The following is a 25,767-nucleotide window of genomic DNA, read 5'->3' on the forward strand; positions in this document are numbered from 1 at the left end:
TGCTCCTCCCATGACCTTCCTGATTTAAGCCATGCTTTTGCACTTCCTGTTTGCCAGATTATTGTGCTCTCTCCAGCCGACATCTCGCTTTTGTCACTCCTGCTTCCATCTGTATTTTCGCTACCACTCATTACCAACTTTGGCTTGTTCCTAGACTACGCTTCCGCTTGATTCCAACCTACAACAACTTGTTACCAACATTTGACTTTACTGATTACACTTCTGCTTGAACCCTACCTGCTGTATTTGCTACTGGACCCTGGCTTGCTCACCTCCTGGTGGGGCAACCCCGAGGACCCGGTCCTGGTACTATCAGGATCTCTGGTGAAGACCGGTTAGTAGTTAGACTCGCACCTTGTGTAAGCCCGCATCATCCGCCAGTGTGACCTGCTTGTATACTTATCTTGCTGGTTGGTGGGAACATCTCTACTGCTACATCTACTGGTCTCCGAGCCTGACCTTGATAACATAAACATCAAAAAGATAATGAAGTAAAAAGAAATAGACGAAATCTAGAAAAGATTTCAGTTATGGTGCAAAGCCCCCATTCACACCTGAGAGGTTTTCTGCTTGTTTCTCTATGCCTGACTACACAGAATCCCTTTTTTCCGAGTGTAGGCAGGCTCTTTTGGTTCCATAGACTTCAATGGGAATGCCTGTAATTGTGCAATACCTGTGCTTTCGCACAGGTATATCCTCTCCTCCTATAGAACTGCTCTCGTTGCTCCTGCTTGGAATCCATTTTTTACCTGCAATGAAAAAAAGAAGGCGGAACCGGTTCCATTCACATCTAAGCATTCTATGAACGTACCCAAAAGCACAAGTTTTTACAGAATGCTTGAAAAACACACATCATGCTTGCAGTGGCATTCATTGGTAATGGTACCTCAAACATGGCCAGCAGAAGCATGTTTTTGGGCACATCAAAACACGCGACAAACGATTGGTTTAGAGAAACGACAAAGTATCTTTAACATTACAGAATAAGTACAGTTGATTATGACTAACTACTACTAGATACACCGTGACCTGGGTAAATGAGAACCTTCAGACATATGATTATCAACATATATTGGCTGTATGATATCCGAATAAGCCAAAAGAATGCATGACATCTTTGGGTGAAAGGCCAAGAGACAGAAGATGGGAAAGTGCTTCATCTAAGTGTTCTGGGAACGCCCCCAAAGTTGCACGTTTTCACAGAATGCTCAAAAAATGCGCATCATGCATGTGGTGGCATTAATTGTTAATAGTACCCCAAAAGTGGCCAGCAGAGAAGCTTTCTTACATGCATCAAAACACGCGACAAATGCTTGGTTTAGAGAAACTACCAAATATCTTTAACCTTACAGAACAAGTCCAGTTGATTATGACTAACTACTACTAGATACGCCATGACCTTGGTAAATAAGAATCTTCACAGGTATGCGATCATCAACATATATGGGCTGTATGGAATCCGAAGGAGCCATAAGGATGATTGAGGTCTTAGCAGGGCAAAAGACCAAGGATGGCAACTTGTGCTAGATCAAGAGACTGAAGATGGAAGGTGCTTCAGGTGAAAAGCTTCAAATGAAGAATACCTGCCCCATTATGTATGGAGTATGTCAGTTCTTCACTGATGAAGCATAATAGGCCAGCAGTACACGTACTATACCATGGGAAGCACATTTTACACACGTTGAACCAAAGCTTTAACAGGGTGACGCCAACCCTAGCTGGTATTTTTGGTAAATGCAGTAGGAGAAATCACCCACACATTTCTTATAGCCAAGTGTTTGTGGGCATGGCCATTACTATGGAGTTAGCCCCCTTTGCAGCTATAACAGCCTCCACTCTTGAAATGTTTTCACAAGATGTTGGAGTGTCTGTGGTAATTTTTGCCCATTTGTGAGGTCACGTACCGAAGTTGGATGAAAAAACTGGCTTGCCATTTGTGTTCCAGTTCATTATAGGGGTGTTCTGTAGGGTTGAGGTCAGAGCTTTGTGCAAGACACTTGACTTTCTTCACACCAAACTGGTCAACCCATGTCTTTATAGAGCTGGTCCAAACTGGTCAACCCATGTCTTTATGGAGCTGGTCCATACTGGTAAACCCATGTCTTTATGGAACTGGTCCAAATACCTGGATAGCAACTGTCATTTCAATTCATCCAAAAGTTGTTCAGGCTCTGTTTAGGACACTCCAGTTTCATTACACCAAACCATTATGGAGCTGGCTTTGTGCACAGGGGCACAGTCATCCTGGAACAGAAAAGGGTCTTCACCAAACTGTTACCACAAGGTTGGAAAAGCACAATTGTGTACAGTTTATTTGTAGGATGTAGTATTAATTGTACCCTTCACTGGAGACACGTACCTTGATGGAGGCCGAAGTGACGAGAGGGCTTTCCTTTGCTGCTCTGGTCCGAGTACCCCTGAGAGTGGAGACATGGGCACAGGGCACAAAGTAGCATGGGTGCTGGTAATCAGGAAGCAGGTAGCAGCAGTCTCCGGACAGTAGTCAGCAGCGATGAAGGCGCACCAGTAAAGAACCAAGGATGGCAGCTACAAACTGGACCTTGGAAGCTTGGTAAGGAGACTGTGAGGGCACTCAATTAGTGGCAGGTGAAGGTACCTGCCCAGATTAAGGACGTGGTCAGATGGCAAGCCAGGGTCAGCACAGATGGGACAGCAAGTGTAGCCATGTCGGGGACATACACGAGAAGCAAGAGTAAATGTAGTCAAGCAGCAGGCTGAAGCAGGTCATGGGGAACTGAAGAACATTCAGGGTAGACCACACATCGGGGCCTACTTTAAATAGGCAGCTTGGCACCATTCCTGGGATTGGGTGTGTGTCAGTGCTTGCTGGTTACCAGCCAGTCCTTTTATGTGCTGGCACATGAGCATTAGCTGTATCAGCATTCGTTTCATGGCACCTAAACTCCATCATTTCAAGGGAGGTCCACATACTTTTAGCAATACACAAGTGTGATGGCCAGAAGTTGACTAACGTTTGGTCACATAGTGCTTATTCCTTCGAGAACCTGATGGTTTGTCCTCTGTTTCCAGCTTTGCCTACTGACCAAGAGACCCCACTATGTTGGATTTTTTTTTTTAATGTGTTAAAAAAATGTGTTTTTAAAGTGTTAGATGGTTCAGTAGAAGAAAAAACTTGCCTCTTATACCAGGGGAATCATCCCACCAACCTCCAGCCATTAAAAAGGTTTTGAGTGGATTGCTCCTTGATATTAGTACAACCACTATGGCTGCATAGACTACGTTTCTCTTTCAATGTACAATGCTCACTGATAGTGATAAAAACTTAAATTCAAATTTTAGATCTTAAAAAGAAAGTCTGCCTTTGCAGTCCTCGACACGTAAGGGCATCCAAGTTATAAAACCTTCAGTGCCCCATTTTACCATAATTGCTTACACATTAAATAGTAATAAAAACTTCGGCAACACTTTTTAAAGCGGCTTAACTTTGCAGGCTAAATCACGGCGTAAAATATATAGATTTAATCAATTCGGACATCATTTTTCTTCCGCGCAAAAAAACAACTCCTCCCTTCTCATTTCTCACCCCCCTGAAAATTGTGTCCCTCAAACCGGAGAAAAAAACGCAATAAATATCTATTTCCTTAATAAAAAAGAGGATGCGGACTCCGGGACATTTACATATTTGCTTTGAAATATTGCCGCCAGGCTTTGTCAGTGTCGGGTAAGTCCATTTCAAGGATGTTGCCCTTAGCCCATTAGTTTGGGTAATGAGACCTATAAAGTAGGTTTATAACGGATGGCGCTGCTCGCAGATGGATTCTGCTTTTCATCCTTCTGTCTTCGACACATTGAAAGAAGGTCAATGGAGGTCTGCGCATGATTCATTGTCCCAACGCAGGATCAGATCACGACGACCTGCTAAAGTCAAGATGCCGCACTCTCCACTATTTTTTTTTTTTCCTCTCTTTTTAAATTCAACGACAAGATAAACCGCGTGCTATACAGTATATTAACAATTTAAAATAACCGATGAAATTGTAACTAATTTTAATTTTTGGTCGAATAAATTTTAAAATAATACAAAAATTAAAATGACGTTAAAAAAAATAAAAAATCTATAATAATAATAATATAAAAATGGAATTTAAAAGTTAAAGTTCAACAAAGTTAAACTTTAAGTTTAAAAAAAAAAATAAATAATTAAGCTCCTTTTATGGACAAATGTCTGTTACTGAAAGTACTTAAAATATTTCTTCAATTTGCTCTATATTGCAATCAATTCACACAGAATGCTTCTGTTGGTCCAAGGAAAGTTGGTTTCATCAGCGGGGTCCAGGCAGTAGTGGCCAGTGCAGTGGGAGAGGAAGTCCTATGCAACCCGGCCATAGCCTCGGGTCGACATGGGTTGCATAGAGCAAAAAAGGATCCATGTAGAGCAGGGGTCTCCAAACTTTCTAAACAAAGGGCCAGTTTACTGTCCTTTAGACTTTAGGGGGGCCGGGCTGTGGGCATTGGGAGTAGAAAAGGCCCCGACGTTAGTGGGAATAAACAATGCTCCATCTTTTGGGTCAGTGGGCAAAATCGCGCCCCATTGTTGGTGTCATTGGGAGGAATTGTGCCCCACTGTTGGTGTCATTGGAAGGAATTGTGCCCCATCTTTGGTGTCATTGGGAGAAATTCTACCCCTTCATTGGTATCAGAGGGTGGGGAGGGATTATACCCCATTGTTGGTCTCGGTGGATGAAAATAGTGCCCCAAGGGTCAGATAAAAGCAAGCAAAATGCCACAATTTGAAGACCACTGATGTAGAGAGAAAGGGGAGTGATTGTGTCCAGATAGCAGCTCACAGCTAAAAAGCAACTACAAGAAGTATATGTCCCAACGCTTCCGTTCTGCTTTAGGTCTCTCTCTCTAATCTAATGAGACCCTACAACCAAGAGTTCCTCCATACCTGCCACTGGAGAATCCTCGGGCTCCTCTTTCTGAGCACAGGGCTGTTGTATTGTATGTTGAGTTCGGCAATCGGAGAGCTAAGCCCAAATCCCCAGTGCTGAGGTGTCTGGCTCTATCCTGGTAGAGGATACGTTAAAGCAGTGTTTCTCAATTTCAGTTCTGAAAGTGCCCCAAATAGGTCCTGTTTTCAGGCTTCTCCATTATTTTGCACAGGTGATTTGATCAGTTTCACTGCCTTAGTAATTACCACAGTCGTTTCAACTGAGGGGAAATCCTGAAAACAGGACCTGTCGGGGCGCCTTGAGGACTGCTGTTGAGAAACACTGCGTTGAGAAGCCTACATTCTCCAGACCTCCCAAATGACCACTGGAATTCATTGACTGATTTACACAAAAGTTTTTATGTGATTTTTATTTTTCTAATATAAATATTGAAAAAATATTAATAATATAAATATTTCTACTATACTATTAAGCATATAAAAAATCTATAATAATAAAAGTAATATGAGTTACGACATAATAATAATCCTAATATAATAGAAATATTATTAAATAATTATCTTAATATATTATTAATAATTCTAATACAATAGTATATCAAATATTTATATTATACTAATATTAATATAAAAAAATCTAAACTACCGTAATAATATTTCTGATATAATAATATTTAAAAAATAATATTTCTAATATAATAATATTATTATTTCTAATATAATAATAATAATATTAATAGGGTGGCTAACAAAGCCTTTTTAAATCCTTATTGTTTTGCCATGCTGATTCGGGAACAGTTCAGAGTTTTTGACCCTGGAGCTCTCGGAATTGCCACTAGAGGTATTGTTATTAGACCTTAGGTTGAGATATCAAGGATCAGACATACCACTCACCTTCTCGCATACCTCTTGAGCGCAGCAGAATTACTGTTTTGGTATTGTTATTAGACCCTGATATTACTAAACTTGCTACTACTGTATATTCCCGTTTTCAATCGGCCTGGTCTAACCCCCTCCAACTTGCTCAACGTAGATGGATGGTGTTGGTTCCTGGGCTACCTGAGGCTTGGAGGAGGCTGTAGAGGTTTGTTTGTCAGGATCTCATTAGTTCTACCAACAGATTTATACAATTAAAGTTTATAGACCATCTTCATTATACTCCTGCTAAGTTGGGCCTCATGGGATTTGAATCTGAAACCGCTTGTCCTTGTGGGATCAGATCTTTTACATACGTTTTGGATTTGACCTCTCTTACCTACATATTGTCCGGATCTGTTTTCCTTCTTTGATAACATTCTTCATTTGCCTGTACCCCATACCCCAGACGTTGGATTGCTGGGTGTTTTGAATGACTATGTCCCTTGGACACATGCTCATATTTTGATTCGCATGCTTTTTTTTTATGTTCGGAAAGTAATTCTTTTGAAGTGGAAAAATACTGCTGCACCCACAATACAACAATTTTACCGTATGGTCAATAAAGATCTACCTGTCTTTAAGTTGATATACAGCGCACCTGGAAACTATTCACAGCTCTTCACTTTTTCCACATTTTGTTATGTTCCAAAATAAATTCATTTCATTTTTTTTCTCTAAACTCAACAAACAATACCCCATAATGACAACGTGAAATCTTTGCAAATGTGTTAAAAAATAAAAAACAAAACAATCCCATATACACAAGTATTCACAGCCTTTGCCATGAAACTCGAAATTGAGCTCAGGTGCCTCCTGTTTCCACTAATCATCCTCGAGATGTTTCTACAACTTGATTGGAGTCTACCTGTGCTAAATTCAGTTGATTGGACATGATTTGGAAAAGGCACACACCTGTCTATATAAAGGCCCCACAGTTAACAGTGCATGTCAGAGCACAAACCAAGCCGTGAAGTCCAAGGAATTGTCTGTAGAGCTCCGAGACAGGATTGTATGGAGGCACAGATCTGGGGAAGGGTACAGAAACATTTCTGCAGCATTGAAGGTCCCAATGAGCACAGTGGCCTCCATCATCCGTAAATGGAAGAAGTTTGGGACCACCAGGACTCTTCCTAGAGCGGGCCGCCTGGCCAAACTGAGCGATCGGGGGAGAAGAGCCTTACTCTGACAGAGCTCCAGCATTTCTCTAGGGGGAGAGGAGACCCTTCCAGAAGAACAACAATCTCTGCAGCACTCCACCAATCAGGGCTGTATCGTAGAGTGGCCAGATGGAAGCCAATCCTCAGTAGAAGGCACATGATAGCCGCCTGGAGTTTGCCAAAAGGCACCTGAAGGACTCTCAGACCATGAGAAACAAAATTCTCTGGTCTGATGAAACAAAGGTTGAACTCTTTGACCTGAATAGCAAGCGTCATGTCTGGAGGAAACCATGCATCTCTCATTTCCTGGCCAATACCATCCCTACAGTGAAGCATGGTGGTGGCAGCATGGTGCTGTGGGGATGTTTTCAGGGGCAGGAACTGGGAGACTAGTCAGGGTCAAGGGAAAGATGAATGCAGCCATGTACAGAGACATCCTTGATGAAAACCTGCTCCAAAGCGCTCTGGTCCTCAGACTGGGGCGACGGTTTCAACAGGATAAGGACCCTAAGTACACAGCCACGATAACAAAGGAGTAGCTATGGGACAATTCTGTAAATGTCCTTAAGTAGCCCAGCCAGAGCCCAGACTTGAACCCGACTGAACATCTGGAGAGATCTGAAAATGGCTGTGCACCGACACTCCCCATCCAACCTGATGGAGCTTGAGAGGTCCTGCAAAGAAGAATGGGAGAAACTGCCCAAAAATAGGTGTGCCAAGCTTGTAGTATCATACTCAAAAAGACTTGAGGCTGTAATTGGTGCCAAAGGAGCTTCACCAAAGTATTAAGCAAAGGCTGTGATACTTATGTACATGGGATTTTTTTTTTCCGTTTTTTATTTTTAATAAATTTGCAAAGATTTCAAACAAACTTCTTTCACGTTGTCATTGTGAGGTATTGTGAGGAAAATAATGAATTGAATCCACTTTGGAATAAGGCTGTAATATAACAAAAATGTGGAAAAACTGAAGTGCTGTGAATTCTTTCCGGATGCACTGTATAAGGGTCGGCCTTTCCCAAAAAGTTTACAAAAAATTTGGCAGCCCTCGACATATCGGGCTCTTTTTGGAAGGATATTCTGTTGTCTCAACAATTGTAATATGGTGAATGTTAATATTATTTTTGTTGGCTTGCTGGTACCATTGCTATGGGCTTTGTGGCTCTCCTGGTTGTGGTGTAGGTTTTGTTGGTATGTGTGATGTGTGCATGTTTGGGGTGCTTGTTTTTGGATACCTTTGTTAATGCTGTTTAAGATGTTTTTGGTGGCGCTGCATAGCCCTAATGTAGTATACTCTTTATCTATATGTTCCTATCGCTCCTTTTGTGTTGTACTTTTGTAGGTAGCTATCTTTTTTTTCACTCTTGTTGCATACTTTGTAGTGCATTTGATAAAAAAAAAAAATACCATAAAAAATAAAATAATAACATTTTTTAGTATAATAGTAGTAATAATAATAATAACATAATATAATAATATAGACATTTCTTATATAATAATATAAATATTTCTAATATAATATGAATATTTCTAATACTTCTAAATGTTACAGCAATAAAAATATTAATAATAATCCGTGTATTTATCTGCTCGCCGTGTTGTCTTCTCTAAGCACGGACCAATCAGATCAGTCTATCATTCTCTATTTTTTATAACAATTACGGAATGTGGAACGTCTCCTCAGTTACAGTAAACAGAACGGGTCGGCGTTTGACACACGAAAACATTAATGTAAAAATAATGTACAGACGGAGATTATTCCGTGTTTCGTTCGGGCAGAATGGTGTTTGGTATCATTTGCTCGTTTTATAAAATACATTCTGCCAAATAACTCTCCTAAAGGTCGTCGCCATTAATACCGAAGGGAATGTAACTTGATTGTGTTCCATTGGGAATAGATGGGAATGGTGCGTGGGACTGATGGAAGCAGCTCATTACTATGGAAATACAAAGCAAAGTGACAGTTGTATGACACATGCGTCTATTATGGGGGTTTTCTGAAATGTGACACCAGTTCTTGCGCTCTTCATTGGTGAGATGTTCTGTCTGTTGGTTCATGTTGGACTGTAGTCATACTCTGTACATGGAAGATGCCCAGAACTCTGCCCTACTAACTAGCAGGATGACTTAACAGCACACGTCAGATTTGCACAGTCACACTGGCTCCCCTCTTGGACTGAAATGGCTTCCTCTGATTTGACTGCACACTGTGAGCTTCTCACAATGTGCATTAGAAGCTGCAGCAAGTCAGTTAGAGCCCCGCCTCATTTCCTGGCTGGAGGACATCCAACATCCTACCTTTTCAGTTTCTTCAATCATGGAGCCACAGCATAACATGGGGCAGTCTACATGTAAATGAAGCCTGCCTAGGAACGCCGACGACTCCTAGACTGATGCCCACCCGGGTTGACACCCCTGATCTAGACCTTTCCTCCCCAGCCTTGACTGTCCCTGGCCCACCTCTTTTTACTCCATTGAATTTCAGTTGAGTTCAATCATAGAGGCTCAGCAGTACATGTGGGCGTTACCTATGCAAATACAGCCTGCCTAGGACCGCCTGTTCCTCCAGACTGACCACCCATCAAGGTCATTTTGATATTTGCATAACTCCTCCCACTGCTTGCGTCAGGGCTGAGGGCTCTTGAGAGGAGTACGGAGGCAGGGTGCCGAGGTCTTTTCAGGAAGCTATGTATAGCATCCCGCCGCCGACTCTAGGACAGGAAGTGAAGGGAGTGGACAGGAAGTGAAGGGAGATCTCCACAGGCAGCTAAATATAACCAGAAGGAGGGGGGGTTAACTCCTTCCCTACTCTATCCAAAACTTCAAAAAAAGATTTGGTCGCCCGGTATCAACCTTCTGCTTGGCACCCATACGCCCCTGCTCTCACCCCATGAGAGCACCCCTCCAGCTCCCACCCCCACAACCCAGCAGAACACCCTATTCCTTGCAGCCCCCTCATTCCCTGAATTCCACCACCCCCACTCCCATTAACCCAACAGAGCACCCCTTTCCTCATAACCCCTCATTCTCAGCATTCCAGTATAGATCCAGCCACCCCCACTCTCATCACTCCCATTCCATTTTCACCAGATTGCCACATTGCAGTCAATTTAAGGGTATTGGCAGGAATTTGTGAGGTGTTCCCCCTCATTCTTACTATTGCCAGCACAACCACCACCCCCACTCTTAGCACTACCTACCAGAGCCCCCCGCTCTCTGATGCCCCCCCTTCCCACTCTCAACACCCCAACAGAGCACCCCTTTCCTCATAGCCCCCCATTGTCAGCATTCCACCACCCCCACTCTCATCAACCCAATGGACCACCCCTTTCCTCATAACCTCCAGTAAAGTTTCCACCACCCCTGCTGTCATCACCCCAAGAGAACACCCCTTTCCTTGTAACCCCCCTCCCCCATTTGTAGCACTCCACTAGAGGTTCCACCACCCCCACACTTAGCCCATCAGAAGAGCACCCCTTTCCTTGTAACCCCCCCCCCCATTCTCAGAACTCCACTAGAGGTTCCACCACCCCCACTCTCACCACCCCAACAGAGCACCCCTTTCCTCATAGCCCCCCATTGTCAGCATTCCACCAACCCCACTCTCATCAACCCAATGGACAAACCATATCCTCATAATCTCCAGCAAAATTTCCACCACCCCTGCTGTCCTCTCCCCAAAAGAACACCCCTTTCCTTGTAACCCCCCTCCCCCCCCCTCATTCGCTGCATTCCACTAGAGGTTCCACCACCCCCACTCTCACCACCCCAACAGAGCACCTCTTTCCTCATAGCCCCCCATTTTCTCGACAACCCCCCCCTTTATTCTCAGCACTCCACTAGAGGTTCCACCACCCCCACTCTCAGCCCTTCAGAAGAGCACCCTTTTGCTTGTAACCCCCCCCCCCCCCCAATAATTAGCACTCCGCTAGAGGTTCCACCACACCCATTTTTTACCAGTTTGCCAAATGGCAGCAACATTCTCCCTTTTCCACCACTGCCAGCACCACCACCCACTCTCCTTAGCACTTTTTCACCCTACCAGAGCCCCCTACTCTCTGATTGTCCCCCTTCCTCACTATAACCACTCCACCAGACCACCCCATGGCCCTCTGCATCACACTTCCCACGCCTCACTCTTTCCACTTTAGCTAAACTTCCTGCCCTGCCCTCACCGCTTGGGCAGCAACCCCCCTCCACCACCACTACCACTGCGCCTGCATGCCACCCCCTCCCACAATGTCACCACCACAGCTTTCAGCACACCACCTCCAACCCACTCCCCCCCCCCCCCCCCAATCCAGGAATGGGCACACTTGTGCTGGTACACATTAAAAGAGCCGATGTGTTTTAGAAGTAATGGTTTAAGGAAAGCTAGATCCTGATCTGGGCCTCGTACAATTTAAATCTTTTGCCTGAAGACCTCATTGAAAGAGTTCCCTTGTGCCAGCCCAGCGCAGGCGGCCCGTGTCGCGCCAAAGGCCACACTCGCCTCATTTGTGTGATTAACGTTGGCGGTTCGCGTCATGTGTAAGTACACGGCTATTATCCAATTACGGCGCCAGTCACTTAGGAAGGATGAGGCCTCACCGCGACCTCTGACACCTCCTGCACCGCGTATCGCTTAGCGTTGAAATCAGATGTCGTCTAATCGTGTCACATTAACTGGAGTGCGTCTGATGTAATCGCCGCGCGGAACTTGATCTATATGTCTGCCGAGAGGGCCGAACACCCCGCCGCATCTCCCAAATTAATCTTTTCATTTTATGTCAGCACAAAATGGCAGGGACGCGGCCCTCGCTGCCCGTGTCATGGACGGCCAGGAATTATTTCACTCCGGAATCAACTGCAAGTTATTGTAACATATATTCTTTCCTTTGTCTTCTACGGACATCAAAACGCTTCTTGTTATTTATTTTCCTTTATTTTCCTTTATTTGCTTTAAATTATTATTATTTTTTTTTTTTATATATATATTTTTTTTTTTTTGCATTTGTAGAAAATAAGTAATAACTTATTTGTATTACCACTTGTCTACCAGCATAATTTTTAAAAATTTTTGCACACATAATGAAATGCATTTTATTGCTTGAAAATTACTTTAAACCCCCCGAAACAGATATAATTTTTTTTCTGAAAGCAGAGGAATTGTAGAAAAACATGGTGGTAGTTTTTGTTTTAGTTTTTTTTTTTTTTTTATGTTGCAGATATTTATGAAACCGTCAAACACATATTTTGAGTATTAGTTTAAACATACACAAATACCTAATTTTTGGGTAAAAAATAAAACGTGAGGTTGCATCAAGTAAATAGATTGTCAATCCTTTAAAGTGGAAGCCCAGTCAATGGCTAAAATAGCTTAAATCTTCTCCTACCCCCATTGTAAACCCTATGCTCACTGCCCTGTAAATAAAATACATTTTATACACAGGCGTACATATAGGGGTTGCAGGGGTCACCATTGCGTGACCCAGCCCCCCTGTACACCTGAATAGGAGAGTAGCGGCATGTAGAGGAACCCGATCCCTCCGTGTAGCGGCTGAATGCCCGCTTCTGCTCCCCTCACTCCCGCAGACATTCAGCCGGAAATGGAGGGCATCGGTTCCTCTACATGCCACTCCCGCCCCATTCCTATACCTGACCTACTACCTCCGGGCCCCTGTGTGCTTCCCTGCCCCACCTCCCCCCCACACGCAGCACTGCAGGTTTCCCCCTTCCACCTCCTGCGAGCTGCTGCGGGGGATCTGTCAGGATGGAGAGCGGAGAAAGGGGCCGGTAAATGTCTAATTTACCAGCCCCTTCCTTGTCCTAATGAATCGAGTCCGTGATCCGTACCGATAACGGGTGCCATTGAAATCGATAGGCTGTGACTTGCCATGGAACTTTGTGTCCCAAGTCGCATGACAAGTCGCACTAGTGTGAACGGAGCCTAAATGCAAACTTTAACCCCTTCACTACCAGGAACGGTAAAAAAAAAAAAAAAAAAAGGTAGACAAGGTGTTTAAGGGCCATTGATGTTCTAATCTAAAAACCCCTTCATTCTGTGCTGATTCACATAGCTGGTCATTGATAGGGAGGGCAGTATACTTTGTGTGATTTCACTCCGGGTCCATATACAGCCATAAAAATATGGAACAGCAAATTCTCTTCAGTTATAGATTTCTGATGCATGTTACAATGCTAAGTATGAACGAACAGGCTCTGAGGCCTCATGCACACGTGGCGTCTGTTTTTAAGCTGAATTCTAGGAATTCAGCCACTTTGTACAAAGTAAAGGCACACTATGAGTTAAGTCCAAGGAGCTGCATGACATCTCCTGGGCTTATCTCTATATTTTACATTTGACAGGTTTATTGCTCTGAGAGACACTCCAGGGATCTGAGAGGAGGGATCACAGAGCAGGCTATGCCCACCACTCCCTTCTGCTGCCCATTCACAGAAGCCTATTTTGGGAGTGCATTCACATATTACCAAGGCTTCTGTGAATGGGCAGAAGGAGGGGAGGGCATAGCAGCTGCAGCAACTCTCCTGGTCAAGTTGCAGAGCTTATAAAGATCTGCTTCCCATTAACAGAAGCCTTTGTATTTTGGGAATGCGTTCACATATTACCAAGGCTTCTGTGAACGGGCAGGAGGAGGGGAGGGGGGGTAGCATCTGCAGCGACTATCCTGTTCAAGATGCAGAGCTTATAAAGATCTGCTACCCATTAACAGAAACCTTTGTATTTTGGGAATGCGTTCACATATTACTAAGGCTTCTGTGAATGGGCAGGAGGCGGGGAGGGCACAGCATATGCAGCGACTCTCCTGTTCAAGATGCAGAGCTCAGAAAGATCTCCTGCCCTTTCGCAGAAGCCTTTGTATTTTTGGGACCCAGGCTTTACCCAGGCTTCTGTGAATGGGCAGAAGGAGGGGAGGGCATAGCAGCTGCAGCGACTCTCCTGTTCAAGATGCAGAGCTTATAAAGATCTGCTATCCATTAACAGAAACCTTTGTATTTTGGGAATGCGTTCACATATTACCAAGGCTTCTCTGAATGCGCAGGAAGCGGGGAGGGCACAGCATCTGCAGCGACTCTCCTGTTCAAGATGCAGAGCTCAGAAAGCTCTGCTGCCCTTTCACAGAAGCCTTTGTATTTTGGGACCCAGGCTTTACCCAGGCTTCTGTGAATGGGCAGGAGGAAGGGGAGGTTGCGGGCATAGCAGCTGAAGCGAATCTCCTGTTCAAGATGCAGAGCTTATAAAGATCTGCTACCCATTAACAGAAGCCTTTGTATTTTGGGAATGCGTTCACATATTACTAAGGCTTATGTGAATGGGCAGAAGGCGGGGAGGGCACAGCATCTGCAGCGACTCTCCTGTTCAAGATGCAGAGCTCAGAAAGATCTCCTGCCCTTTCACAGAAGCCTTTGTATTTTGGGACTCAGGCTTTACCCAGGCTTCTGTGAAAGGGCAGAAGGAGGGGAGGGCATAGCAGCTGCAGCGACTCTCCTGTTCAAGATGCAGAGCTTATAAAGATCTGCTACCCATTAACAGAAACCTTTGTATTTTGGGACCCAGGCTTCTGTGAATGGACAGGGGGAGGGGAGGTTGCGGGCATAGCAGCTGAAGCGAATCTCCTGTTCAAGATGCTGAGCTCAGAAAGACCAGTATCTCTCTTCCTGAACTACAGTAACGGCTGTCTTCTGGGAGTACTATAAAGCTGCCAGATAATAATAATAGAGCTGAGCCCAGGAGGTGTCATGCACCTTGCTGGACCTAATTTAGCTTTAAGCCCCACAGAAGGTCAGAGCTCCTAGCAGGAAAATGCTGCTTTAAAAAATGCATCAAAAGCCACAGATTGCACATGTGTTTAGGCATGTATAGGATTTGAGCGTTAATGCATTCCGTTGGCCAGAATATTCATTTATTCTGGCCACTGCAATGCTTTAACGCTCAAACGCTTAGACTTGACTAAACGCGTTGAGCGTTTACACGCATTTAGGCTTGTTCCACATTTTTTCTGTTTTTCAGATTCTCTCCTATATGTGCCTTTTGGGGGATGGGGGGTGCCTGTAAACGTTCCTCTTCTCCAGCTTAAAGCTGATTGTGGATTAAATGATGATCAGTATGTAATGTGCGGAACGTTCTCTCTACAGGTGTACGGCCGTCATTGACAGCAGCGGGAAACGCATCAGCTGTAACTATGTCCTTGTAGAGGACAGCTACCTGACAGAGGAAACCTGCGCACAGGTCCAGTACAGGTAAGAAGCCAGCCGGACTTCCTGGAGCGAGAGCTCCGACCCTATCCAAAAAATTTTTTTTTTTAAAATGATTGAAAATTTTTTTGCTGAACTTTTGAGGATTTTTGAATGTAAGATACGATCTAAAAAAAAAAAAAAAAGTCAGCAAAGCTTTTAGGACGCTTCTCTTAAGTCAAGCTCCTCTACCCCCTGCCGCTATTACCACCTGGTGTCAGAATCACAGCCGGAATTGCTTTAATTTACACAGTACATCCGGAAAGTATTCACAGCGCTTCACTTTTTCCACATTTTGTTATGTTACAGCCTTATTCCAAAATGGATTAAATTCATTATTTTTCACAAAAATTCTACAAACAATACCCCATAATGGCGGGAAAGAAGTTTATCTGAAATCTTTGCAAATTTATTAAATATCAAAAAACAAAAAAAATCCCATGTACATAAGTATTCACAGCCTCTGCTCAATACTTTGTTGAAGCTCCTTTGGCACCAATTACAGCCTCAAGTCTTTTTGAGTATGATGCTACAAGCTTGGTACACCTATTTTTGGGCAGTTTCTCTCATTTTTTTTATTTGCAGGACCTCTCAAGCTCCATCAGGTTGGACGGGGAGCATCGGTGCACAGCCATTTTCGGAGATGTTCAATTGGGTTCAAGTCTGGGCTCTGGCTGGGCTACTCAAGGACATTCACAGAGTTGTCCCGTAGCCACTCCTTTGTTATCTTGGCTGTGTGTTTAGGGTCGTTGTCCTGTTGAAAGATGAACCTTCACCCCAGTCTGAGGTCCAGAGTGCTTTGGAGCAGGTTTTCATTAGGGATGTCTCTGTACATTGCTGCATTCATCTTTCCCTCGATCCTGACTAGTCTCCCAGTTTCTGCCACTGAAAAACATCCCCACAGCATGATGCTGTCACCACCATGCTTCACTGTAGGGATGGTATTCGCCAGGTGATGAGCGGTGCCTGGTTTCCTCCAGACATGACGCTTGCCATTCAGGCCAAATAGTTCAATCTTTGTTTCATCAGACCAGAGAATTTTGTTTCTCATGGTCTGAGAGTCCTTCAGGTGCCTTTTGGCAAACTCCAGGGGGTCTGTCATGTGCCTTTTACTGAGGAGTGGCTCCCATCTGGCCACTCTACCATACAGGCCTGATTGGTGGAGTGCTGCAGAGATGGTTGTTCTTCTGGAAGGTTCTCCTCTCTCCACAGAGAAAGGCTGGAGCTCTGTCAGAGTGACCATCAGGTTCTCAGTCACCTCCCTGACTAAGGCCCTTCTCCCCCGATCGCTCAGTTTGGTTGGGTGGTCCCCTCTAAGAAAAGTCCTGGTGGTTCCAAACTTCCTTCATTTACACATGATAGAGGCCACTGTGCTCATTTGGACCTTCAATGCTGCAGAAATTTTTCTGTACCCTTCCCCAGATCTGTGCCTCCATACAATCCTGTCTCCGAGGTCTACAGACAATTCCTTGGACTTCATGGCTTGGTTTGTGCTCTGACATGCACTGTTAACTGTGGGACCTTATATAGACAGGTGTGTGCCTTTCCAAATCATGTCCAATCAAATGAATTTACCACAGGTGGACTCCAATCAAGTTGTAGAAACATCTCAAGGATGATCAGTGGAAACAGGAGGCACCTGAGCTCAATTTTGATTGTCATGGCAAAGGCTGTGAATACTTATGTACATGGGATTTTTTTTTGTTTGTTTTTTTTATTTTTAACAAATTTGCAAATATTTCAAACAAACTTCTTTCTTGTTGTCATTATGGGGTATAGTTTGTAGAATTTTTAGGAAAATAATGAATTTAATCCATTTTGGAATAAGGCTGTAATAACAAAATGTGGAAAAAGTGAAGCACTGTGAATACTTTCCGGATGCACTGTAGGTGTCGGCTGTCAAAATGCAACTACCCCTCTGTAAAATGACACTTAAATAGTCTAATGTCATTTAGGAAATACAATGTATTGATTCATTGTATTTACTATTTCATGCATGTAGATCAAACATAAATTCCAGGAATTCAGCCACCTTGTAAAAAGTGAAGGCACGCTATGAGTTTAGCCCAAGGACCTGCCTGACATCTTACAGGCTTCTCTCTCTTGATTACTTTTGATAGGTTTATTGCTCTGCTGGGGAGACACTCCAGTGAGAAAAACACACAAAGCAGCTATGCCCACCCTCCTCCCCTCTGCTGCCCGTTCACAGAAGCCTTTGTGTTTTGTGAATTTGTTCACATAATACAAAGGCTTCTGTGATTGGGCAGGCGGAGGGGAGGGGCGGGCATAGCGGCTGCAGTGGCTCTCCTGTTCAAGATGAAGAGCATTGAAGGACCAGCGTCGCTCTTCCGGAACTGCAGAGAGAGAGTTCTTATCAGGGAGTCCTATAAAGCTGTCAGATATAAATAATAAAGCTAAGCCAAGGGGGTGTCTTACACCTCGCTTAACCCATCTCATAGTGTGCCTTCATTTTTTACAAAGGAACCGAATTCCTGGAATTCGGCGTTAAAGAAACTTTACATTCTTTCGAGAGGATTCTTTACTATTTAACCCCATTAACTCTTATTTAGCCCTAATCAACCCTAATTAACGCCTTCTTCCCCTTCTTCACTCGGCTGTTTTATTCTGCTGATTCAGGCAGCATACCAAAAAGGAAATAAATACAAATATATTTCTTAACCTTTTAGATGTTTCTAAGGCAGACCATAGACGACGCAAATTTCTTTCCTGCAACCATGGGTTGCAGGAAAGAAATTTGCACAATTCCCCCATCAACACAGACAGTGCTGACAGGGAAATCCCTCTGCTGGTCAATTGTCTTCTCCCAGCAGGGGCAAGTGGGGCAAGCCGTCCCCCGCGGGGAGAAGAGGGTGATTATTGCTAGCGGCTATAGCAGCTGCAGTAATTGCAAGCGAATCCGGTTGGCTGGTTGTACCCGAGTTGATCGATCGACTTGGTACATTCAAGCCTGCCCATTAGTGGTTCAAATCTCTGCTGGTTCCTGCTGAACCAGCTGAGATTTGAACCGTCTATGGCCAGCCTAATGCCTAGTACACAGGGTCTGAATGTCGGGTGACCATCGGCAGGTTCAATAAACAGCGGCCGATGTGCATGGAAGCCGGTCCGACAGTAGCCGACCGTGCATGCTGGAAAACCAGCAGCAGACCAGCTCCCGATCTGCTCTCTCAGCCAATGGCTGAGAGCGCTGACCAGAATGTTCTGGCGGAGGGGCCGTTAGTATAGTGGCTCCGACCGTTTTTTGTTTTTTTTTGTACCAGACTTATGCCCCGTACACACGGTCGGACTTTGTTCGGACATTCCGACAACAAAATCCTAGGATTTTTTCCGACGGATGTTGGCTCTTTATTCTGAGCATGCGTGGCACTTTGTCCGTCGGATTTGTGTACACGCGATCGGAATTTCCGACAACGGATTTTGTTGTCGGAAAATTTTATCTCCTGCTCTCAAACTTTGTGTGTCGGAAAATCCGATGGAAAATGTGTGACGGAGCCCACACACGGTCAGAATTTCCGACAACAAGGCATGTGTCGGAAAATCCGATGGACAATGTGTGATGGAGCCTACACATGATCGGAATTTCCGACAACAAGGTCCTATCACACATTTTCCGTCTGAAAATCCGACCGCGTGTACGGGGCATTACAGTGATTGTAAACCCTTTTTTTGTAACAAAAATAACAAACTTGCCTATACTTACCTGCTCTGTGTAATGGTTTTGCACAGAGCAGCTCAGATCTTCCTCTTCTGGGGTGCCCTGTTGGCGCTCCAGGTCCCTCCTCTTCATCGGGTGCCCCCAACGGAAAGCCGCTTTCCATGGGGGCACCCCTGCGGGCTCACTCATATTGACACAGACAGCGGGACTCGGCCCCACCCCCTGCTCCCGTGTCACTGGATTTGATTGACAGCAGCGGGAGCCAATGGAATGCCTTTTGTGAACTGAAGGCCAAAACCGAACTGTAATTTCAGTTTAAATAAAGTTTTACAGATTTCTTTTTTTTTTCCATTCTGCAGGCAAATCTCTCGCGCTGTTCTCATCTCTGACAGTTCTGTGCTAAGATCGGAGTCTGACCAAGAGGTACAATCTTTATTTATTTTTTACATGTTCCCTATTACAGGTTTCATACACCAAAACACATTCATATAGAGCACTTCCCGTTCACTGGGGCTACATGCTGAGATATTACTGTTGTAGCTCTGATGAAGGGGATGCAGATTCTTGAAATGTGTTGGTGTTTTTTTTGTTTTTTTGTTTTTTTTTTACAATAACATTGATTTCTTAGAACTGGTTTAGAGGGGTGGCAATAACAGGTGTTTGAGCCCCTGTTTTACCCCCCTCTCCCACAACCTCTCCAATCTAAAAGAGTCGGAGGGGGGCTGTGCACATGCCGTGTCGTTACTTTGCAGCAAATTTAACTTGGCTTTTCGAGTTTTGACAGGAGGTGTTGCCACCTGCCAAGTAAAAAACGCTCACGTCACAACCATAATCCTAATGCTTAGCTTGCAGCTGCATCACCTCCCGATCGCCTGAAAGCCACTCCTCTGCTGCCCCTTCTGGAAAGCTTTCCAACACAGATCACTTGTCAGAGTGCATTAGAAACTGCCACAAATCTTAAGAAGAATTGCCAGTACAACTTTAAAAATCCTTGTTGCACCCTCAGAATGATTGTACTGCCCAAGCTTCTCTACTTTTTCCGTACGCTAATTGTCTCTATCCCCCAATCTCTCCCAGCTTTGATGGAATCAACTAAATTTGTCTGGGACTCCAAACCACCCAGATGTGCCAATCACATCTTCACCAGATCCCACAGTAAAGGTGGAGTGGGCCTACACCATATAAGTAACTATTACTATACCTGCATTTTGGATCAACTCCATCATTGGTGGCACCCTACCTCTGAAAAAATGATGGTCAACCATGGAAGCCTCGCTTTCACACCCTGGTATTCTGATTGGCTAGCTCCTACTAATCGTGGCGGGACATTCTCCTCTCCCAGCGAAATGTCAACACCACACTTTCAGCCTCCCTCTTGTTGGCCCATATTGGCCATATACCCCCCCCCGTGACAGACTCACCCGGGACAGAGGCTTTTGGAGGGACATTTCGTTACACCACCACCCCCCCAGTTCACCTACTTGTTCACTACCGATCCCACTCAGGGCCCTCTCCTCTTGTATCCCTGACCTAAACCTATCTCGGTGCCATGCTGTTGGTATCTCAAGTATAGGCGACATAATTAGTAACCACTCGATGAAAACTTTTGAACCCCTCCTAGACTTTAATCTCCCAAGTTCAGAAGCCTACACACACACAAGCGATAATTTCCCACTTCCTCGGCTCTTCTAAAATACAGTACCCATCCCGGCACCTGTCTTTCAGTATCACTCCACCATCTCCTGTACTAGGAAAGGTATATGTACTCTAGCCTCAGTGAAATCTGACCCTGCTCCCAAATTAATACTTTGAACAAATGGGTAAAGGAACTACAGTGAGGGGGAAAAAAGTATTTGATCCCCTGATTTTATACGTTTGCCCCACTGACAAAGAAACGATCCGTCTATAATTTTATTGGTCGGTTTGTTTTACCAATGAGAGACAGAATAACAACAAAAATATCCAGAAAAATGCATTTCAAAAAAGTTATAAATTGATTTGCATTTTAATGAGTGAAATAAGTATTTGATCCCTTCGCAAAACATGACTTGGTGGCAAAACCCTTGTTGGCAATCACAGAGGTCAGACATTTCTTGTAGTTGGCCACCAGGTTTGCACACATCTCAGGAGGGATTTTGTCCTCTTTGCAGATCCTCTCCAAGTCATTATGGTTTCCAGGCTGACGTTTGGTAACTCGAACCTTCAGCTCCCTCCACATATTTTCTATGGGATTAAGGTCTGGAGACTGGTTAGGCCACTTCAGGGCCTTAATGTGCTTCTTCTTAAGCCACTCCTTTGTTGCCTTGGCCCTGTGTTTTGGGTCATTGTCATGCTGGAATTCCCATCCACGACCCATCTTCAGTGTTCTGGCTAAGGGAAGGAGGTTCTCACCCAAGATTTGATGGTACATGGCCCCGTTCATTGTCCCTTTGATGCAGTGAAGTTGTCCTGTCCTCTTAGCAGAAAAACAACTCCAAAGCATAATGTTTCCACCTCCATGTATGACGGTGGGGATGGTGTTCTTGGGGTCACAGGCAGCATTCCTCCTCCTCCAAACACGGCGAGTTGAGTTGATGCCAAAGACCTTGAATTTGGTCTCCTCGGAACACAGCACTTTCACCCAGTTCTCCTCTCAATCATTCAGATGTTCATTAGAGAACTTCAGAAGGACCTGTACATGGGCTTTCTTGAGCAGGGGGACCTTGCGGGCGCTGCAGAATTTCAGTCCTTCACAGTGTAGTGTATTACCGATTCTTTTCTTGGTGACTATGGTCCCAGCTGAGATCATTGACAAGATTCTCCCGTGTAGTTCTGGGCTGATTCCTCACCGTTCTCATGATCATTGAAACTCCACAAGGTGAGACCTTCCATGGAGCCCCAGACTGAGGGAAATTAACGTTATTTTTGTGTTTCTTTGCAAATAATCGCACCAACTGTTCTCACTCTCTCACCAAGCTGCTTGGCGATGGTCTTGTAGCCCATTCCAGCCTTGTGTAGGTCTACAATCTTGTCCCCGACATCCTTGGGCAGATATTTGGTGTTGGCCATGGTGGAGAGATTGGAATCTGATTGATTCTGTGGACAGGTGTCTTTTATACAGGTAACAAGCTGAGATTAGGAGCACTCCCTTTAAGGCTTAGAAGACATCTTGGGGCCAGAAATCTTGCTGATAGGGGATCAAATACTTATTTCACTCATTAACCGCTTCAGCCCCGGAAGATTTTACCCCCTTCCTGACCAGAGCACTTTTTGAGATTCGGCAATACGTCGCTTTAGCTGACAATTGCGCGGTCGTGTGACGTTACACCCAAACAAAATTGTTGTCCTTTTTTTTCCCACAAATAGAGCTTTCTTTTAGTGGTATTTGATCACCTCTGCGGTTTATATTTTTTGCGCTATGAACAAAAAAAAAGCGACAATTTTGAAAAAATCATTTTTTACTTTTTGCTATAATAAATATCCCCCAAAAATATATATATAAAAACGATTTTTTTCCTCAGTTTAGGCCGATATGTATTCTTCTACTTATTTTTGGTAAAAAGAATCGTATATTGATTGGTTTGCTCAGAAGTTTTAGCATCTACAAAATAGGGGATAGTTTTATGGAATTTTTATTAATTTATTTTTTTTATTAGTAATGGCGATCTGCGATTTCGATCGTGACTGCGACATTATGGCAGACACATCGGACACTTTTGACACTATTTTGGTACAATTGTCATTTATGCAGCGATCAGTGCTATAAAAATGCACTGATTACTGTGTAAATGACACTGGCAGGGAAGGAGTTAAACACTAGGGGGCGATGAAGGGGTTAAGTGTGTCCTAGGGAGTGATTCTAACTGTTGGGGGGGGGGGGGGATGGGCTTCCACTCACATGACAGAGATCACGGAGTAGTGATCTCTGTCATGTCACAAGGCAGAACGGGGAAATGCCTTGTTTACATAGGCATCTACCTGTTCTGCGGCTCCGTGACACGATCGCCGGGACTCCAGTGGACATCGAGTCTGCGGGTCCCATGAGCACTATCACGCTGTACGCGGCGGGCGCATGTGCGCTTGCTAGCCCCGCCAATTAAAGGGGACGTACAGGTACGCCCATTCGCCCACCACTGCCATTGTGCCAACGTATATCGGCGTGCAGCGGCCGGCAAGTGGTTAAAATGCAAATCAATTTATAACTTTTTTGAAATGAGTTTTTCTGGATATTTTTTTTGTTATTCTGTCTCTCACTGTTAAAATAAACCGACCATTAAAATTATAGACGGATCGTTTCTTTGTCAGTGGGGGAAACGTACAAAATCAGCAGGGGATCAAATGCCTTTTTCCCTCACTGTCAATACTCCTATCACACAAGACCAGTGGCTACGAGCGTTTAGGGAAATTTTTTAAATCCTTGTTGCGCACCCAGTAGGACCAAGTGCATATAGCGCACACACAGTGTAACCCTCTCCAAAGGAGTGTGGGTAAATCTGACAAGCCGATTGTCGCTGTGCAGTCGCCGGATCACTTCCACACACCCCCATTACTGCTCGTCCCCTCACTCCGCGTGCGCGCCTGAAGTGTTTCCTGGACTCCACATGCCCAACAGCAGACCCAGTACCAGCAAGGCGAGTGCTTCCAAAAAATGGGGAAGGGAGATCAGTGAACAGCCTTCTTCCTGTTACTGGCCTGGAAATGGTATGTAAAACATGGGTGCAGGCAATTTTAAAGTGTTACTAAACCCTCATTTTTTTATTTGTTATTTTAATGTAAAAAAACAAAAAAAAACATGTTCTACTTACCTGCTTTGTGCAGTTGGTTTTGCACAGAGCAGCCCGGATCCTCCTCTTCTCGGGTCCCACGCCTGTGCACCTGGCCCCTCCCTGCTGCCAGGTGCCCCCACAGCAAGCTGCTTTCTCTGGGGGCACCCAAGCAGGCGCACTCCTGAGCCACGGCTCTGTGCGTCCATTAACACACCAAGCCGCGGATCAGCCCTGTCCCTTCCGTCTACCGATTGGCTTACTGGAAGTGATTGACAGCCAAAAGCCAATCAGGAGTGTGAGCCCCCTGGAGAGCCAAGGTTCTTGTGGACATCGCTGCATTGAGATGGGGCTGAGGTAAGTATTTGAGAAGGGGGGGACCTGAAGCACCCGTCGCGGCATACCTCCATCCCTAATTGTACATACAGACAAAATGACAATGGTCATGGGACTTTAAATGAGGCAGGTCGCTAAAAAAAAATATGCATAAAGTACAATAAATTATCAGTTTATTGGAAAATGATATTGGAACATTCCATAATAATAAAAGTACATGATGACCGTTTCCGTTAGTGATTTAAACATTTTAAACTTAAAAACCTGACATATAAGAAATTCATGATGGAATAATATAATATTCTAGTTCATGATAGTGTATTCATTGAAAAGCTCCAGCTCTGACACACAGTGTGACATCGTGACATCTCATTACCAGGCACTGGTAGGCTGTACCTGATGGGCACTGGTAGGCTGCATGTCATGGGCACTGGTAGGCTGCATGTCATGGGCACTGGTAGGCTGTACATGATGGGCACTGATAGACTGTACTTGATGGGAACTGATAGGCTGTACATGATGGGCACTGGCAGGCTGCATGTCATGGGCACTGGTAGGCTGCATTTCATGGGCACTGATAGGCTGTACATGATGGGCACTGATAGACTGTACATGATGGGCACTGATAGGCTGTACATGATGGGCACTGATAGACTGTACATGATGGGCACTGATAGGCTGTACATGATGGGCACTGGCAGGCTGCATTTCATGGGCACTGATAGGCTGTATTTCTCACCCTAGGCTTATACTCAATTCAATACGTTTTCCCATTTTTTGTGGTAAAATTAGGTCCCTCGGTTTATATTCGGGTCGGCCTATACTCAAGTATGTACAATAAGTTTTGCTCTAACCCAGTCGTCTAGCCATTACAAATTGTCAATGTTGCTGTAATCCTTACGCTTGCCAATTTTTTTCTACTTTTAATGCATTAACTTCAGTGAACACATGTTCACTTGCTGCTTATGATATCCCGCCCACTTTCAGATGTCATTGTAATGAGATAATGTTGTTTACTTCACCTTTCAGTGATCAGACTGGTATGGATGATCAGTGTGTATTATTTCTAAATTGGATCATTGAAGAAATGTCTTTGTCCTCCAGATATCTGTACTGACGGTTCCCTCAGAAGATGGACATCAGAGTGCCGTGTACATGACGGAGCTGTGCTCCTCCACAAACACATGTATGAAGAACACATGTAAGTACCTCACACCTCCCATATTTATTGTGGTGGTTAAGGCCTTGTACATTTCTACATGATAGTACGCCTGTGTGAACAAGGCCTTCAACTCTATCACTACACATTACCACCTACCATTACCACTTACCTCTACAGGATATCTAGTATAGCCAGAATCATATCCATGAAAATTATGAAGCGGGTTTAGATGCATTCTGGAACTTATAAAGCAACATCACCTCTAAGGTGTTGAATATAGGTATATGCCCTTTCCTTTTTCTCCCTGTCCCCTTTCCTTTCTCTCCCCGCCCCCTTTCCTTTCTCTCCCCGCCCCCTTTCCTTTCTCTCCCCGCCCCCTTTTCTTTTCTTTTCCCTGTCCCCTTTCCTCTCTCTCTCTCTCCCCGTGCCCACGCCTCTCTCTCTCCCCGTGCCCACGCCTCTCTCTCTCCCCGTGCCCACGCCTCTCTCTCTCCCCGTGCCCACGCCTCTCTCTCTCCCGTCCCCTTTTCTTTTCTCACCCCGTCCCCTTTTCTTTTCTCACCCCGTCCCCTTTTCTTTTCTCGCCCCGTCCCCTTTTCTTTTCTTGCC

General features: G+C 44.6%; 1 protein-coding gene across 3 annotated transcripts in view; it reads left to right on the forward strand.

Annotated features, from left to right (window-relative positions):
• CHM (CHM Rab escort protein) overlaps positions 1–25,767 on the forward strand; it is a 184,090-nt gene that overhangs the window by 107,509 nt on the left and 50,814 nt on the right. For all 3 annotated transcript variants that reach the window (XM_073598122.1, XM_073598124.1, XM_073598125.1), the window contains exons 10-12: positions 15,147–15,251; positions 19,278–19,341; positions 25,101–25,197. In XM_073598122.1, coding sequence (XP_073454223.1) covers positions 15,147–15,251; positions 19,278–19,341; positions 25,101–25,197 — 266 coding nt within the window. The remainder of the gene's footprint in view (positions 1–15,146; positions 15,252–19,277; positions 19,342–25,100; positions 25,198–25,767) is intronic.

Source organism: Aquarana catesbeiana, linkage group LG09 (assembly GCF_042186555.1).
Source record: "Aquarana catesbeiana isolate 2022-GZ linkage group LG09, ASM4218655v1, whole genome shotgun sequence".
In the NCBI taxonomy this organism is placed as follows: domain Eukaryota; kingdom Metazoa; phylum Chordata; class Amphibia; order Anura; family Ranidae; genus Aquarana; species Aquarana catesbeiana.